At 50.3% G+C, this 16,887-nt stretch overlaps 1 protein-coding gene across 3 annotated transcripts in view; it reads right to left on the minus strand.

Annotated features, from left to right (window-relative positions):
* Window positions 1-7,044: 7,044 nt before the first annotated feature.
* The window catches only part of St3gal1 (ST3 beta-galactoside alpha-2,3-sialyltransferase 1), a 75,016-nt gene continuing 65,173 nt past the window's right edge, over window positions 7,045-16,887 (minus strand). For all 3 annotated transcript variants that reach the window (XM_057792361.1, XM_057792359.1, XM_057792360.1), the window contains 5 exons: window positions 16,283-16,479; window positions 14,890-15,069; window positions 13,722-13,767; window positions 12,271-12,390; window positions 7,045-10,952 (listed from right to left, as the gene is read on the minus strand). In XM_057792361.1, coding sequence (XP_057648344.1) covers window positions 10,779-10,952; window positions 12,271-12,390; window positions 13,722-13,767; window positions 14,890-15,069; window positions 16,283-16,479 — 717 coding nt within the window. In that variant the 3' untranslated portion in view covers window positions 7,045-10,778. The remainder of the gene's footprint in view (window positions 10,953-12,270; window positions 12,391-13,721; window positions 13,768-14,889; window positions 15,070-16,282; window positions 16,480-16,887) is intronic.

The raw sequence follows: 16,887 nt of genomic DNA on the forward strand, positions 1-16,887 counted from the left end.
AGGAGCAGGTTAGGGTGGGCTTAAAACCTGGCTGGAATATTTAAGCTCTAAATACAGGCTTGCGTTCATCCTATCTAAGCAAAATATTATGAGGCAATCAACACTATTCTGATTCATTTGCTTATTAGGTACTGGGTACTTCACTAGATACTGGGCATACATAAGGAAAGACACCTCTAGTGTCTTTGCCTTCCAAGAACCTCTGCGAATGGAATGACAGGGTCAGAGGGAACCTTGAGATACAAAGATCTTGCTCAAGCCTTTCAGTGTGTAGTTTGGGAACTAAAGTGCTAAAGTCAGTACTTGGGAAGAGTCAACCTGAAGTTCCTGAGAATGGGAACATCTTGGATTCCTGGACAATCAATCAATCCACTGTCTTTCCATCTTTCTCCCTGATGTTCAAGGTACCATTCAGCATCTCCACCAAGTGCTCTCTGCCTTTGCTTTCACACAACAGCAACTAGGGTGAGCAGGCTCAATCTCCATTCTTTGATGCTGGGCCTCCTGTGCCCTGGGATGCCTCTCTAAGGCCTGTCCTGCTGCCTGCATCCTCTAAGACTTTGAATCTGAACCTACTGCTCAGGTTTAGCCAGGGCTGACTTAGGCAGACCTGCTGAGTTGTCACTAAGAGGCTCTAGGTCTAGGACAGTATCTCTGATATCAAGAGAAGATTTTGGCAGTAGAGGCCAGTTGCCCTCAAGACTTCTAGAAGTTCTACCCCACCACTCACTTTCCCTTTGTGGTTTTGTTTGGGCAATGAGGGTCCTGCTGGTTAACAGACCTAGCATGGATGGGATGGGTATCAGATCTAACTGGGGACATTTGAGAACTTATGAGCCATTACCACTTTCTTATGCAGTGAACTTGAGGACTATGTGCTAAAGGTGAACTTGGCAATGTCCTTCATGAGACAAAATACACAAGGCAGGTTGGATCACCATGGGGGGGGGGTAAAAGCACAAAACCCCTGAAACTGCCCCAAGAAGAAATTAGCCTTGTTGTTCTAAGTTAGTGGGACTTAGAGCTTCTTTGTATTTTCAGCATTAGTAAACTGTCACAGCCTGATGGAAATACAATCAGCTCTGATCTTTATTCTTGGCTGAGTACTTATGAACAGTATAACCACAGGCAAACAGCATTACCATCTTGGGTACTCTATGCGGATATCACTGCTATGTAATTTTCAGTCTCTTGTGCACCATTTAGTACCCTTTTACAGATTAATACTAAGTCAGAGAGGCCAGGCTCCCTCATTGACATAGTTCAGGAATCATGGAGAGCCAAGAAGAGAGGGGAGTGGGAAGCCAAGAACAAATTCCAGGTCTGGGGGTGGCGGTAGACGTAGGTTTAGTGTGACCCAAGAGAAGACGACACCAGAGAACACTTATAATCCTGTCCCCATTGGCTCGGGACTTTGGCTTTCTCCTATTGGGCCCAGATCTGTTTTCTTGACTAGTTTACTTAGGTAAGTGTCAGCCATAGTGACCTTATCTGAAAGGTGTTGGGCTTGCTCACTTCTAAGGCAAAGTCCTGTGAAGTTCTGACTTTGTTCACAGCTGTGTGTGCCTGTCCTCCTGTGGCTTTCAAAAGCTTCCGTCTGATGCAATCTTGGCAAAGGTGGCTCCGTGGCACCCTCTCATGGCCACCACCACAGAGCACTCTGGGTGGTCCTCTAAGCCAAGGCCAGAAGGACATGGGCAGCCCTGGGTTGGGTCTGCTTTTCTGCCCCAAACCATTGTGTAGGGCTCCTGTACAGAGTTCTTCTGCTGGGAACACCACCCGGAGTCCGTGTCCCCCATGTCACAAGTGTCATTCTCAGTGTTCACTTTGATGAACTTGCTGACTCCACCCTCTGACTCAACTTCCTACAGGTCTTCCTGAGCCTGTTTTTCTTTCTCAAGGTGTTGCGCCCCAGCAAATTGAGGCATAGAAGAGACCTTAAGCAATGACACTTTCTTATTTTGGGGGTGTGACTGTCATGTGGCTATCTGCCTGTTAACCATGGCTTCTGGCCTTCTGCAGAGTCTTTGTCATGCTCAGAGCTATCTCTAGTACCCATTGTCCTTGCTCTTGTATTAGATGAAGCAGATATCAAGGTCGATTTGCTCATGGTGGCATCCCTCCTACTCTATAGAGGCCCTATTTCTGGATGTAGGCCTTTGACTCCCAGGACCTTTGGGTACCCTCGGTCTGACCATAGTTCTCCTAGGTGGAAGAAACTGCCTGTTCATGGACAGGTACAGACTAACTTGAGCTTCTCGCTTGGGACAATGCTTCCACAAAGCCAGTGCAAACATTGGAGAGTGTGGAGGCAAGAGTGTCTCAGAGTCCAGAGGCGGCCAAGGAGACCACCAGAGGAGGCTGGGCCTAGGAGCTTGAGGCTGAGAAGCCTGCAGGCCATGGAGCCTTTCATTTCAATAGCAATCATGGAACGCTGACCCGAGAGCTCAGAGCTGACACTAAGATCTTTTGCTTTAGGTCTGCCATGGGCCAGGGATAGGTCTGTGTTGAGCTCATGATAACCTGAGTGGAAACAGCTTGACTCCCTGATTGTAGAACACACCTGCAGCATCCCGGAGACCCACAGCTCTTTCCTTTGCCGCTTTTCCATCCTAGATCTAACAGCACCATCCAGAAAAGAACTCCACCACCCCTTTCCCACTTGAGCGCTTCTGGCCTTTTCTCTGTGCTGCCTGCAACCCAAGCACTTTGCCTCAGCAGCCTGACCCCACCCACTGGCTGCCTGTGTTCCTGGGTTCCTGATGAACTGCAGGTGGGTTGATGTGGTTTGATTCAGCCTGATGCTTTCTACTGCTGTCCTCCGTGGCCCACTGCACTTACATCCTCGGGGACTGGTGGCCTCTCTGGCTTCCTTCTGTTTCTTGCATAGCTGTCCCTCCTCAGATCATTCTCTTGCCCGTAAGCATCTGTGATCTAGACTCTGGGCTTCAAGACCCACAGCCTGATTAGACCCCAATGCCTATGTTCATATAGCTGGGGCTCAAATCCTCTATCCCACTTCTGGGCCATAGTTGGAGTGATGGAAAAGCTAACTCAGGAGCCAGTGGAGGCTAAGCAGAGTCTCTTCTGCGATAGGCGAGAGCATACGGCTCAGCATTGCAAGGAGCTATGGAAGGGCTACGGAAGGTCCTCTTCCTCCTCTGGACGAGTTGAAGTGTTCATCTAGCTTCATGGCAGTACCTTGCCCACAGTGGCCAGGTCAGCTGGAGAGTGGCCAACAAGGGGGTATGAAGAATAGGGTACTCTAACTTCTAGTGAGAATGACTAGGGTGAACCTTCCTTGAGGACCCACCGTGTGCCTTGGCAGCAGAGATTTAACAGTTCAGGTTTTGAAGGTGAGAACTCAGGGATCAGGGTGGGTTCTAGGTAAGTCTGTACTGGTTTATCGGTGGCTGTGACTTTACATGACAGAGACAGAGAGGGGAAGAAAGAGACCAAGACATAGAGGAGAAAGGGAAGGAAGGAGAGAGAGTGAGAGAGAGCATTGATATTCAAAGTCTCTTTGTTTCTCATTATAAGAACACAACCCCATGAGATATGTTGCCAAACCTCCTCTCACTTGAATTGTCCCCAAAGACCTGATCGCCAAATGCCACAGGGAACTGCGTTAGAGTTTCATTAAAGGCTGTGTGGGGTGGGATGGTGGTGGTGGTGTGTGTGTGTGCGCGCGTGTGTGTGAGCGTGTGTGTGCCTGCAGTATGGTTCAAAGTTTACAAAATGATAGTTGTGAGAACCAGTCATATCTAACCTCTGTGAGGTGACTGAGAATTAGGAAGACTGGTTTTAGCATGAACAGGATTCATTTCCCTCTCTGGTTCAGGCCTTGAGTAATCCCCGCAGGAGAACTGAGGGGTAGGGAAGCGAGGGAAAGAGATCCATAAGGCAGTAAGAGTGCCTGATCTCGACCCTCAGAGGTGCCTACGGTGAGGAAATGAGGCAGAAGCAGAGGCTGACCCCCTCCCCAACAGCCCCGACTCAGCTCTCCTGGCACAGGTGTGCTGGGCCTCCAAAGTCCACTGCCACTTAGCAAGCGACGTGTGTCTGAGGACACAGTTATCCCTGTGTATGAGTAGGGATCTTGTTCCAGCACTCAGATGGTTTCCAAATCCAGAGATGTGGAAATACCTCATACAATTTGCACCCCTCCACATATACATCTTATACTTTAAGCCATCTCTGGATTCCTTATAACCCTGAAGGAGAGAAAAACTCTGGGGAGAGCTGTTCAACTGGACTGTTGAGGGGCTAATAAGAAGGAGAGGTCTGCAGGGCACTGGGGAGGTGGGGAGTGGGTAAGAGCACTGTTGGCAAACATGAGGACCTGAGTTTGCACTTTGGTATCTGTATGAAAATCTCGTGTTCCCAACACCAGAACAGTGGGGAGTAGGGACAGGAGGCTGGCTGGGGCTGCTGGCCACCAAACTAGCTCAGGAGAGACCCCGTGTCAACACAAATAAAGCTGAGAGTGAGATAGGAAGACACTGGAGATCCTACCCTGACTTCTGCAAGCAACCTGTACACACAGACACCACACTTGTGCTGGATAGTTTTACGTCAAACTAAAGTTATTTGAGAGGAGGAAACCTCAATTAAGAACAGGCATCCATAATACTGGCTGTAGGCAAGCCTGTTGCACATTTAATTGCTTAGAAGTTGATATAGAGGGGACTGTCCAGCCCATTGTGGGTAGGGCCATTCTTGGGCTGGTGGTCCTGGGGTCTATAAGAAAGTAGGCTGAGTAAGCCATGGGGAGCAAGCCAATAAGCAGCACTCCTCCATGGCCTCTGAATCAACTCCTGCCTCCAAGTTCCTGTCCTGTTTGAGTTTCTGTCCTGAATTCCTTTGATGGCGAACAGTGATACAGAAATGTAAGCCAAAGAAAACCTTCCCTTTGGTCATGGCTTGGTCATCGCAACAATAACAACCCTGACTAAAACAACACATAAGACACACCGCACGCACACACACATACATCATAATACACAAACTATACACATCACACACATACACACCACATAATCACATACATTCTTCTTCCACTACTACCATACCACAGAGAGCATATACATCTACACTCACACCACATAGAGAAAAAAGGTCTGTGCATATTCACTGCAGACACATTAAATAGCTATTTTTATATATGAAGACTTATGTAGATAGATTTTTTTCTTACTATATGTGGTTAGTTGGACACAGGTATGCAGCCCTCAGGGACAGAGGCCTGGCTGGGTAATTCCTTCTTGTTTCTTCAGAACAAATAAGCAAATATATACTCAGAAATCTTTAAGTTCCTGAGGTCTTAGTCTAGCAAACACAGGAGTAGTCACTGTGTGCAGGAGGTGCCAGGAAAGTCCTGGAGAAATGTCTGCAGACTCTTAGTGCTTTTGGCTAATGTACGTTACAGTGACTTGGGCCTGAGATGTGACATAGGAGGTATATAGGGGACAAAGTCAGGGGGCCAGGCATAGCTTCTTAGGGACCAATGACAGCATACTGCCACCCTGTGGCTGCTTTTCCATTGTGCAAATGAAACCAAAGCCTGTCTAAGGGAACTGGGTTACTGAGGGAGTGATGGAGTGTGTGTGTGTGCGCGCGCGCGTGCGTGTGTGCGTGCACGCGTGCGCGCATGCGTTCTAGTGTCTGTGGGGTAGTGTTAGTATGTGTGATGTGGTATATGTATATATGTGTGGTGTATGTGAAATAGTGTGTATGATGTTTTGTTTGTATGTGTGTTGTATGTCATGATGTGTGTTGGGTGTACTATATATGTGTAGTATTGTGTTGTGTTATGATGTGTTTATTTATAGTACATGTGAGGTGTGTGATGTGTTATGGTTTGTGTTATGTCTGTGTGCACTGTGTATACATAGTATGCTGTATGCATTATCTCTGTGGTGTGTATTCATGTATGCTATACATATCAGTGTATAGTTTGTATGTATATTGTGTATGTTGTCTGTGTGTGTTGATAATAAATAAGCATGACCCCCTGGGAAAGAAATAGAAGGGATGGAAGAAAAGGAATGCTAGAGATGGAGAAGAGGCATGGTGAATCCTGGGAAGGCAGAAGGCAGGGATGGGCACACAGGGAGCAGGGGTAAATTCAGACTGGGCTGGAGTCTGGCCACCCTTCCTAGTGTGGCTGAAGTTCCTCTGTCCAGTGCTGGGTTCTTTGCTAAGCCCACTGCCTGTGCTAACTCGGTGCTTAATGCATATATATTCTCTGGTACATCACTACCCCAGCTTTATCCATAGGGCCAGGCACAGTGAGGCCCAGCCATCAGCTCAGCCTGGTAGTAACCCGCAGAATTCCTAGCTCTAGGGACCGTGTGCTGACATCCATACACGTTGTCTTGGAACTGACTTCAGAGAGCATCCAGCGCATTCAGGGGTGGAGCAGCAGGACACACTAGGACACAAGGCTCACCTCTGCCTTCTGTTTACCACCTGTGGTGAGCTGTGCTGGAAGGGCAGCCAGGGCAAGCGAGGTGGCATATAGACCAGAAAGTGCCATGCCTATCATGAAGGAGGGAGATCACAGGCACACACCAATCCCATGTGGCCAAGTTCCAATGCAAGGCTTCTGGAAATAGTTCTTTAAAAAGCCAAGTGAGAGTGATTGTTATCAACTTCAGACCTGACTGGTGCTCCTCCCAGGGTGTGGCTGTCTCCTCTGTGCACACTGGGCCCCAGCCAAGCAAACATCAGAGCCACTGGCCTGTGTCTACCTCGGCCTCCTGGGACATTCTGTTTCCAGTCCCAGCCCCCTTTGAAGATTGGCAAGGTCAAGTCCGTCTGATGCACAACAGTAGCGGTTCAGGGAGGTTAAGTAACTCAGCACAGTCACATAGCAGGGAATGGCTCCACGCTGTCTCCTGAACCCCTACGGTGAGGACAATATCCCAGGGGACCCTAGGAGATGACTCATGCAGCCATTTCAGGACTGAACGCCCCCTCTCCCTGACTAGAAACGTCACCAAAGCAGAACTCTGAAAACACCCAAACAATAAAATAGCTCTTTTTATTCACTTTGATTCGGATCATTGGAAATATTCAACAATAAATAAAACGAAGCAGGGGCTGAGGAAGGCCGATTGACTAACATCATTAGAAATGCATTCAGACCAATCAGGAGGGTTACAAGACGGGGCCACAAGAAAGCAAAGTTTAAATGAGTGACACTGGAAACGCGCCGGAAGCAAGGGAGGAGAAGACCTTGCGAGGGAAAGTGCTTGGGTGACTTTGGCTCTGAAGGGGATCTGGGAAAAGTGATTGTGCAGGGAGTCTGGGGGTGCAGGAGGGACCCACAGCCACCTTCAGGAGTGAGCTGAGCATGGTCCAGAACAGGCTCTGGGGAAAGGGCTAAAGTGATTGTGCAGGGGTCTGGGGGGTGCAGGAGGGACCCACAGCCACCTAGACGGGCAAGCAAGATCCAGACGAGGCTCTGGAGAAAGGATTAAAGCAGGTGCCATGGCACAGATCTTGGGCAAGAGAAGCCGAGGTCAAAGCTCAGTGAGCAGAATGGTGGTGGGTGTGTGAAGAGGGGGTCCTCCTTCTGTGGAAGGAGAGCAGCAAGGGGAAGCAGGCTCAAGGCTGGGCCTGGCTGAGGCTACAGGCTGTTTGGGTAACAATGCAGTCACTGCACTCTGAGGCTGAAGGCATGAGCCACTGCTCTGCCAGTCTCTGCCTTCCTCCTCACCCTCCCTGTTTCTTCTAGGTTTTGGGTAGTGCCTGGGGCACAGGGGAAAGTGCCAAGAGGAAAGCCGATGGTATCTCAAAAGTGGCTAGCCAGGCTGTGGTGGCTGAGCAGCCAAGGCCAAATCTTTCTCACCTCGGGTGACTATGGTGGAACTTGTGGCTTTAGCTGTCAGCTCCTTGAGGGTATGAACTTGTCACCTTATTCCCTGGTGGGCAGTGGTCATCCAGGGCTTCTCCCACCGTGCATGTTGGGGCTACTTCGAAGTTATCCACTGTGGTCCTTCCTACATTTGACAGGGAGGGCCTGTTCCCAGAAGGTGTGATGGGCCTATAGCAGCCCCATGTGGCCACAGTGGAGACTACAGTACCATCTGCACCCTACAGCAACCCCAGACCTTCAGGCCCTACCTAGCTGCTGGTCTCCTTTACTCTTCCTGTACCCACTAGCCCAATCCACATGGTTTAATGGCTGTTGCCTGATGCCCCAAAGCCAACCTACGGTATCAATGTAAGGATTTTCCTCACTGGCTTATCTCTTCTGGGAACTAAAGACTACAGATTTGCTTCTTTCTCCCTTAAGAGCAGCACAGGAAACACCAGTCTCTTGGTTCACTGCAGGTTCATAGTCCAGGGTGCTGCTGAGCCCCCACTCCCCTTATTTCCCCTGGACTTAGCAGCTTCCTGATCAGCTCTGTGCACTGTAGCCCGAATCAGCGCTTCTGTCAGCAGCCAGACCAGTCTCTTTGGGAAAGGCCCTTCCTGTTCTCAGTCACTCACACCCCCAAGGAAAGCTCCAATTACCTTAAATGAATTGGCGGAGTTAATTCTGGCCACAGCGGGCTGTATTTGATTCAGTTAAGAGCCCACTGCTAAGCCAGGGAATCGCAGGGCAGGCTAAGGGTTATGGGAAAAAGAAAGGCTGGCTCCTTGGCTGGAGGAGGGACAGGAAATGGGGGGAGGGAGGAAGGGAGGCAGGGAAAGGGAGTGGGAGGGGCCGATGAGGACTAGAAGAGCTTCCTGAGTTGTGTTCAGCTAGACATGGCTACACTCTCACTACAGGTACTTGCTCTCTCGTGCAGTGGAACCCAGCACACCCAAGTGGACACTCCTACGCCAATGTCCACTACTTCTGACTTGTCCTAGGGATTGATCCACTGACGTGCAAACACCTGCTGAGTTCCTCACATTCGGATAATTGAGACTGCCTCTCCAGAGCGAGGATCTCACAAGAGTTCAGCCTTTTCATCCAAGGGGCTTATGTCAGAAAGATTTTCAAAGTGAAACATCATGTTCCGCCATTAAAAGCCTGGATTCTGAGTCTTGGAGAATTGAAAAAAAAAAAAAAAAAAGCTACAGCAAAGCCACTCACGGGACAGACTCCTGGAAAATGACAATGTTGGTGTCTGCTCTTTGGTGATGCCTATGAAGGCTGTGTGTGGTCCCTGACTGAGACCCCTGAGCTCTCACTGGAGCTCTCACTGAGCAAGTGAAGGTCTCCCAACCCTCAAGATACCGCTCTCATATTCTGCTTTGATGACGCTGCAGTGGTCCTTAGGGAATACTGTCAACAGAAGCAGAGGCTTCTCTTGTTGAACATCTGTAAGGGGGTGACAGTTACCGCCAGTGCCTGTTCACCCTTGTCCAATTCCCTCACCAAAGAGTTGTCATGTCAGTGAGGTTGGAGGTCCCAGTCTGAGGGAATTCCCTTCTGTAACGAGGAAGAAGGCAAGTCAGCTATACTAGAAAGGGAGGTGATATGGGTTGTACAAAGGATCATCATTACCATAGGATCTGCCCACCAGCTAGCTTCCAGTCCTGATGTCTCAACACAGAGGTCCAGGATGCTCAGGGGCTTTCCTTTCTAGTCCTACTTCCCCTTGACAGGCAACGCAACAGAAACACCGTGAGCAGCATTGGGGAAGAGAGTGCACAGCGCTGGCTAGATGAACAAATCAATAAATAACAGGAAGTCTGTAGGGAGAAGGGAACAGAGGGAGTGAGGAGAAGAGGTACATGCATTTCAGCTGTGTTCCGAGGGGGTCCTCATTGTGACCCCAAGGACTCCAGGAAGGTGGCTGCTAGAGACTTGATCCAGTGTTCAGGACCCAGGGGAGGATGCTGGTTATCAGTGGTCCTGAATCCAACAGTCTTAGGGAAGAGAAGTGAGCACCCATCTCATGCCTGGCACACTCTGTGTGGTACAGAGTATCCTCAGAGAAGAGATTCTGAGCTAGGCAGCAAAGCGGGGTGCTGGTGGAGGTCCCCTTTTTCCAGCTGGGGATTTTGCTTCGTGTCAGCCAACGCATGCGTTTCTTCCTCAAGTTCAAAGGCACATGGAAGGAGTCAAACCTGCTCTGTCCATACAAATGTCTCATCGTGGAGGGCGATCACACAAGATGGTGAAGAGGGTTTCCCTCCTGTCAGTAACATGGCCAGCTTTCGGTGGAAGACCCCTGCAATCAGAAGCTCTTCCCAGCCATCATCAGTGAGCTTTTGGAAGAAAGGGACAACGGGGATGCCATATCAAGTGACAGGCCGGGCTTCATGCAAAGGTGAATAGTATCTTGCCCAGTGCTGGTGTAGCCCATTGTGGCTCTGCTCCAGAGATAACTGTCACAAACACCCCAGTCAGAGTCTGAGTTGAGTTTGAAGCCCACGGTTCAGTGGCAGCCTCCAAATGACTTCCAGAAAATGCCCACTTTTTTGAATATAACAATCTTCGGGATTTAGCCCCCTACCCCAGAAGTCAAAATAATGGTTATTATTCAGAGGTTAGCCCATTCCTAGTATCTTCCCACTTTCTCCCACTTGGGGAACCACAGTAGAGAAGTGTTCCAACCTTAGAAAGGCCTGAGACTTCCTCTGTACTCTGGGAGAGTTGGACAGCTATGTCAAATAGATGCTACCAAAATGAGGGTGCAAGAGGCTGCCAGCAAGCCTGGGAACACCCCAAGTTCAGCCCTGGAAACTTCTGGAACAGAATGGCTCCAGTGAGATGCTGGGGCTTCAGGTTGAGAGGTGAGATGAGTTATGTCCATCCTTAATGGGTCGCGGCGTCATCTCCCCTTGAAGATGCGAATTTTGTTGATGGTTTCCAGAGTGGTTGTAACATTGTACTCGAAGTCCGCATCATGCACCCCCGTCTTTCGGAATGCACCCGCAGATGGGTTGTTTTCCCAGTAATGGTGCCAATTTCCTCTGCTGTCTGCCCCGAAGCCGTACAAGTCCACCTGTGGGACAAAGGCTAGGTGAGACCCAGATGGCATGAACAAGCTAGCAGGGTGAGGATTCAGGAAAGACGGACTGCAGATAACCCTGGAATTTTAAGCTGAATGCTAATGGTTTGGAGGAACCTTCTTCAGAAAGCCAAGGCAAGCCAAGAAAGGCTCAAGTCCAACTCCTGCCCATGGGAACCTTGGGGTGACCTCAGGTAGGTGGTCCTGAGGGGGGCACTGGGCCTTCACTGGAGCTCCCAGGGGTCCTGGAGGGAAGGTGGAGAGAGGGGCTCGGAAGGCAGCCAAACTGTCCCTCATCTGAGCTGACTCTTAAACATTACATCATTGTGGAGTCTCATTTTCTCATCTGGAAAGGAGGCCAGGAGGCATGAACACAGAAGGTAGGTGACAGGGGTCAAACCCTTCCTTCTGAGATCAGCATCTGAGGCCGGGTCCCACACACACATGACAAACACCAGTGACGACTTATTCTGCACCATGTGACAAATAAAATGCTGGCAGGTCTACTTTCCTCGGATGCCACCTGGCAGGTCCTGGGGACATCAGGGACAAACCCATTCAACTGCCACCCTTACAACCTAGAGCAGTCATAGACAGGATGTCACTTAGAGAGAGAAGGGTCAAAGTCAGGACTCCCAGGATACTGTGAAAAGGCCATAGACCCGAGATGATAAGAGGCTCTTTCAAGGAGGGGACATCCGAGTTGGGTTTTAGCTAGTGAGTAGATGGTGACCAGTAAGGAGGTACTCAGAGGGGCCTTACGGGAGAGGATACCATCTAGCTATGGGGTGGAAGACAGACTGGAGCTAGAGAGGGGTGTGCACAACAGAGCAGGGATCTTTGGGAGGGACGGGAGATAAGAGGTGGGTGCAGTGCCTCTGAGGTTCCCACTGTGGTGCTCACAGTTGGTGGGTAGCAGAAGCCCCTTATGCCTGGGTAGAAATTCTAGTGACGTGAGTCAGGGTATGGCCCAAGTACTGAATGTAGTTCCCCGGTGGCTCTAACAAGCAACCTGAGGGTAGTAACTGTGGCCTTTGCAGCTTTCCCTGTCTAAGCTGGCTAGAACCTGCTTCTTCATTTTGAGCTGAGTCAGAGTCTAGCCTCCCCCACTGGAATGTTCCAGAATTCCTGCTCTTGAGAACGATATCATATTTCTGCCACTCTTCCACAAACCTGGTGACACAGGTGCCAGAGACCCTTGAAGAGATGTAATTGGGAATTGTCTTCTGCCCTCTCCTCTACCCTCGTTTCCCATGGAAACATGGAGGGGTGGCCTTTGTCCCTGTAGCCTGCAGAAACATAGGTTGCATACCTCATCACAGACATGAATGGAGAAGATGACTGAGAGGATGCCAGTGGATGGGTACCGCCCATGCCCCTGAAGCCATCTGTCAAAGACATACTTGATGAAGGCTGGGTGGTAGATCAGGATCTGCAGGGAGAAGGGACTGGGTGAGCACAGCAAAAGACACAGAGCATCTAGCAAATGCTATACTGTTGTGACCATGAGAACGTGGTCATGCTGATCTCTGACAAACACCCTTGCAATTACAGACTTGGTACTGGGGAGACTAAGCCTGCATTTTTACAGGGTAGGGCCGGAGAGTGATGTGGGCTACAGGCAAGAATAAAATAAGCACAGAGCAGTTTTACAGCACCGGGGAGAAGCCTTGAAGGGGACAGTGGTGCCAAAATAAAAATCCTCTGGGGGCAGGGAGTGTGACCCAAGGTTCCAGAAGTGCTCCACGAAACAGTGTGAGGGATCATGACAGTGACACACTGCATCAAAAACATACCTATGGGCCACCGGTTCTGCCTGGCATTGGCTGGGATCTCCGACCTAAGGTAAACTACATGCAGGGGTTTCCTCTCCTGTTATGACGACATCGAGGCTCAGAGAGGCCAAGCAACATGTGCAGTGTTACACAGCCCTGAAGGTTTCCCTGTGCCAGGCACGGCCTTGGCCTCATCCCCTGTGATCGCCTAGGAGACACTGAAGGGGACTCTGGGAACACCAAAGGGTATAGGCAGCCTTAAACCATCCCTTAGGGAAGGGTTGAAGGAATGGGCTCACAGGTCTCTGGAGGGCTCTTCATTTCTCAGCTTTGCTTCAAGGCTTTGGGCCTGAGGAGAGAGACCCACCCTACAGAGATTTCTATGGCTTCTGTCTGGGATTGTGCTGCCCAAGGCCAAGGGCAGCTTGTTGCAGGCATATGGGGGACTTCATCTGGTCGTAGCATGATCCAGGCTGTGTCTCTGGGCATAGTGCTGACCTCTCTGAGCCTCCTGAAGTATGACTGTGTATGTAAAGATCCAGGGTGACGGGTTTCCCACACATGTTCCTGCTTTTGTCCATGTCTGGGCCAGTGCAGTATAGGGGCGCACTGGGGAGGATGGAGGTGTGGAAACAAAGAGGTGAGCCTGGCTTTGGGAGGCTCACAGGAATGGGTAAAAAAAAACCCTGCAGCCTACACTTGCCCCACCCTCCAGGGGCTTGTGAGAGCTGGATAGCGGGTGCTACCCCAGGTTGGCTGCAGTTAGGTTTGGGTATTCCTGAAGAATCTCACCCTGTGCCAAGTTCCCAGGTGGTGTTGCTGTTCTGGAGACCCAATGTGAGGACCTGCTCTTAGCAGAAGCTCCACAGGTGCCAGCAACCACACCAGGTCAGGGCCAGGGCACTCTGTGTAGCTCGGTGCCTCCATCACAGCACCAAATCGTGGAAAAGGAGCCAGCAAAGCTAGAGAGTCCTAAACTTTCGCTTACCTTCTCTTTTTTCACTTTGATCTTCGGGGGCACGGGGACGTAGGTGCTGCGAATCGGGAAAGAGAAGGGATTTAATGTGGAGAGGGACCACCTGTGCACCAGAAGCTCTGGGGAGTGACACAGCCATGGGGAGGGGAGGGAGGCTTTGGTTCTCAGAAGCCACGTGCCTGATCAAGCATTGCTCCTGCAGTAGCTCCATAGTGACACCAGGGGGCAACCCTGGCTAATTTGGGCCAGAGTGGGGGACTGGCTCCAAACAGCCTTTCAGGGACATAAGGATATTTGTTTTAATCTTCCAGAGTCATAAGATCTGTGCCCATTAGTGGGGCCCAGGCGGATACTGGGGAACTGGCAGGGGTGACCTATGGCTGTCTCCAGCTCACGTGAGAAGACATGAGCTACAGTGGCAAGGTCTAAAATCTACCACCACGTGGAACATAACTGACACAATGCAGGTTCTCCATGTGCCTGGGTACCAGGGGAGCATCTTGAGCCAGCCGCCTGTCCCAGCCTCTTGCTGAGCCCTTCCCTCACACTCTGTCCCCCGGAGGCATGGAGTTCCTGGAACCTGCAGTTCTTGGCTTTAGCTCTGCTCCTAAGAGACCTGGGCTAGGACCAGGAGTTATGCAGACATCTGGAAAATGAAAGCCACTCCCCTTCAAGAAAAGGCAGGGACTCAAGAATTAGACCCAGATGGTTGCATGGGCTCTGGGTCAAGTTCAGTGTTGGGCAAGTGGTTTGGCCCAGTCACGGTTGCTCCCTGGAGGCCGGAGATAATGAGAAGCATTGCTGGGAGGACCGAATGACAAGCACCTCGCCTGGGGAGCAGATGGCAGCACTTACTCTCCGAGAGCCAATGTTGACTTAGCCACAACATGTGTGTTCAGCAGCTCTGAGTGTTCTGTGCTGCAGTCTAACAGCAAAGGGATCTCAGAACTAAGGATGGACATGGAGCTATCACAACGAGGGGCTCTCAGCGCTGAGGATGGACATGAAGTTACCACAACAGGCTCTCGGAACGGAGGGTGAACAAGTCAGGTAGGATCAACCAAGGAGATGGCAGCAGCAGTCACATATGTACCAGGAGGCATGGGGGAGAGGAATCCCAAGGGACATCCAGCAGGAATGAGTGAGAGATGGGCACAGGACTGTCATTAGAGAAACTCACTGAGTAATGGTGCCCGTGGTGGTGGCGCTGACCACCCACAGCAGGTCGGTGATCTTGAAGGGGATCAGGATCATGCTGACATTCTCTCCCAGCTCCCGAAAGCTCTCAGGATACACAAGATGGTGGGTGGTCCTGCTCCCAACATCTGCCTCAAAGCCCACCGTGGGTGCCTTGTTCATCCTGGGAGGAGAGGAAAATGAGGCACGAGTAAGGATGCTGGAGGTGGAGTTGCCTGTGTGGTACCACAGGTGAGCTTCTTTGTTCCCTAGGCCTCAGTTTCCCCATGTGAGCAATGGGAACATTATAGACATAGGCCAGACAAGCCTGGTAGAGCAGGTCTGAAATCCCAGCCACTTGGGAGGCAGAGCCAGGAGGATGGCAAGTTCAAAATCAGTCTGAACAACTCAGTTTGGGGGTACAGTTTGCCTAGCATGCATGAGGCCAAGGTCCAGAGCTAGTTCATCAAGACAGAGGACAAGGCTTTTTTTTTTTTTTTCCGTTTTGTTTTTTATAAAAGCAAGTAGGGTGAATCTTGCCCTCTAACAATTAACTACCTGTGTCACAGGTAACTGCGCCTACTAAGGGCAACTTTTCAATGATCCAGAGCCCGGACAAGCTGTCTACCAAGCTACAGCTTTGAACTCAGAGTTTTCTGACTCTGAACCCAACTTTGCCGTTCATCATGGGCATTCCCACTCAAAGCCAGGAAAGGGGCCTATGAACACAAAGTCAAGGATACATAAATAAGGTTGTCCTAGATTCTAGATCCACCATCTATCCATCCATCCACCCACCCACTCACCCATCCATCCACCATCTACGTATGTATGTGTGTGTATGTATGTATGTATGTATGTATGTATCTATCTATCTATCTATCTATCTATCTATCTATCTATCTCTATCTATCTATCTATCTATCTATCTATCTATCTATCTATCTACATACATATATATCTGGGGGGATACTGAGTCTCACCTTTAGTTATGCTGTGTCCCAGAACACTTCTGAATAGGAATTATGAAAAACTCAAGGAAGACATAGTGCTTTTTCCTGAGATGCCACTTCCACTGGGATACAGAGGAAGCAAAGCTGACATTAAAAGCTTCCAGGTCATGGTCCAGATTGAAAGTTAGGGGTGAATTTGGGCCACGGAAGCACAGGCTTCAAATCAGTTTTGCTCACTCAATAGGCCTCTGGTATTAAGTCACCACCCCCTTTGACATCTCTAGTCAAGGCTTCCTTATTACATGCCACCTTGCTAGGGAAAGATGCGGGGGAAACTGAGACCCAGAGGTTGTCAGTACTGGGGCCCAGGCCTGGAATCTTGTCCCTCTGAGCGGAACCTCTGAGGTTCCCTGGGCTTGGGTTAAGGGTCCATCCAGTGCTCACCTCACCACGAAGTCGTGGCTGTCAATCTCAGGCCCATAGGAGGAGCCCTTCAGGTTCCCAGAGTTTCCCACGACTGCACAGCGCCGGCAACCCACCAACTTCTTGCCCAGCACAGGGTCCACATTCCCAGGTACCACGCGGAACAGTTCCTTGACGGTATCACTCAAGTTGTTAGGTTTCCTCTCCCGCTGGAGCCTCTGGGGTGGAGAACAGAGGGGATGGTTAATTTGGCTCAATTTGCTGCTGGCTGGACAGGCTGGCTCCCTGTCCACCAAACCCAGATATTAACTGTGAAGGCACAGGTGGTTAGTGATAGTCACCCATATCCCAAGACAGGAGACAGGAAGAAAGCTCATTCATCCACAATACAGGTACTCTCTAAATACCCACTGTGTGTGAGACTAGGGCTTTAGCTGACCTTTGGGTACGAGGGAAGGGGCGAGGACCAATTTCAGACACTGCGGACCACAACATTTACTGCATTTCTCATTCCTATCACCTGCTAAGGTCTAGTTTCGCTGCTGGTGGCAGAAAAGACCAGCCTGGATTTAGGGTGCACCCTAGAGCCAAGGCACAAGCCCTTCCCAGGAGAGGACACCAGAGAC

The sequence above is a fragment of the Chionomys nivalis genome, chromosome 17 (assembly GCF_950005125.1).
Source record: "Chionomys nivalis chromosome 17, mChiNiv1.1, whole genome shotgun sequence".
Taxonomy (NCBI): Eukaryota; Metazoa; Chordata; class Mammalia; order Rodentia; family Cricetidae; genus Chionomys; species Chionomys nivalis.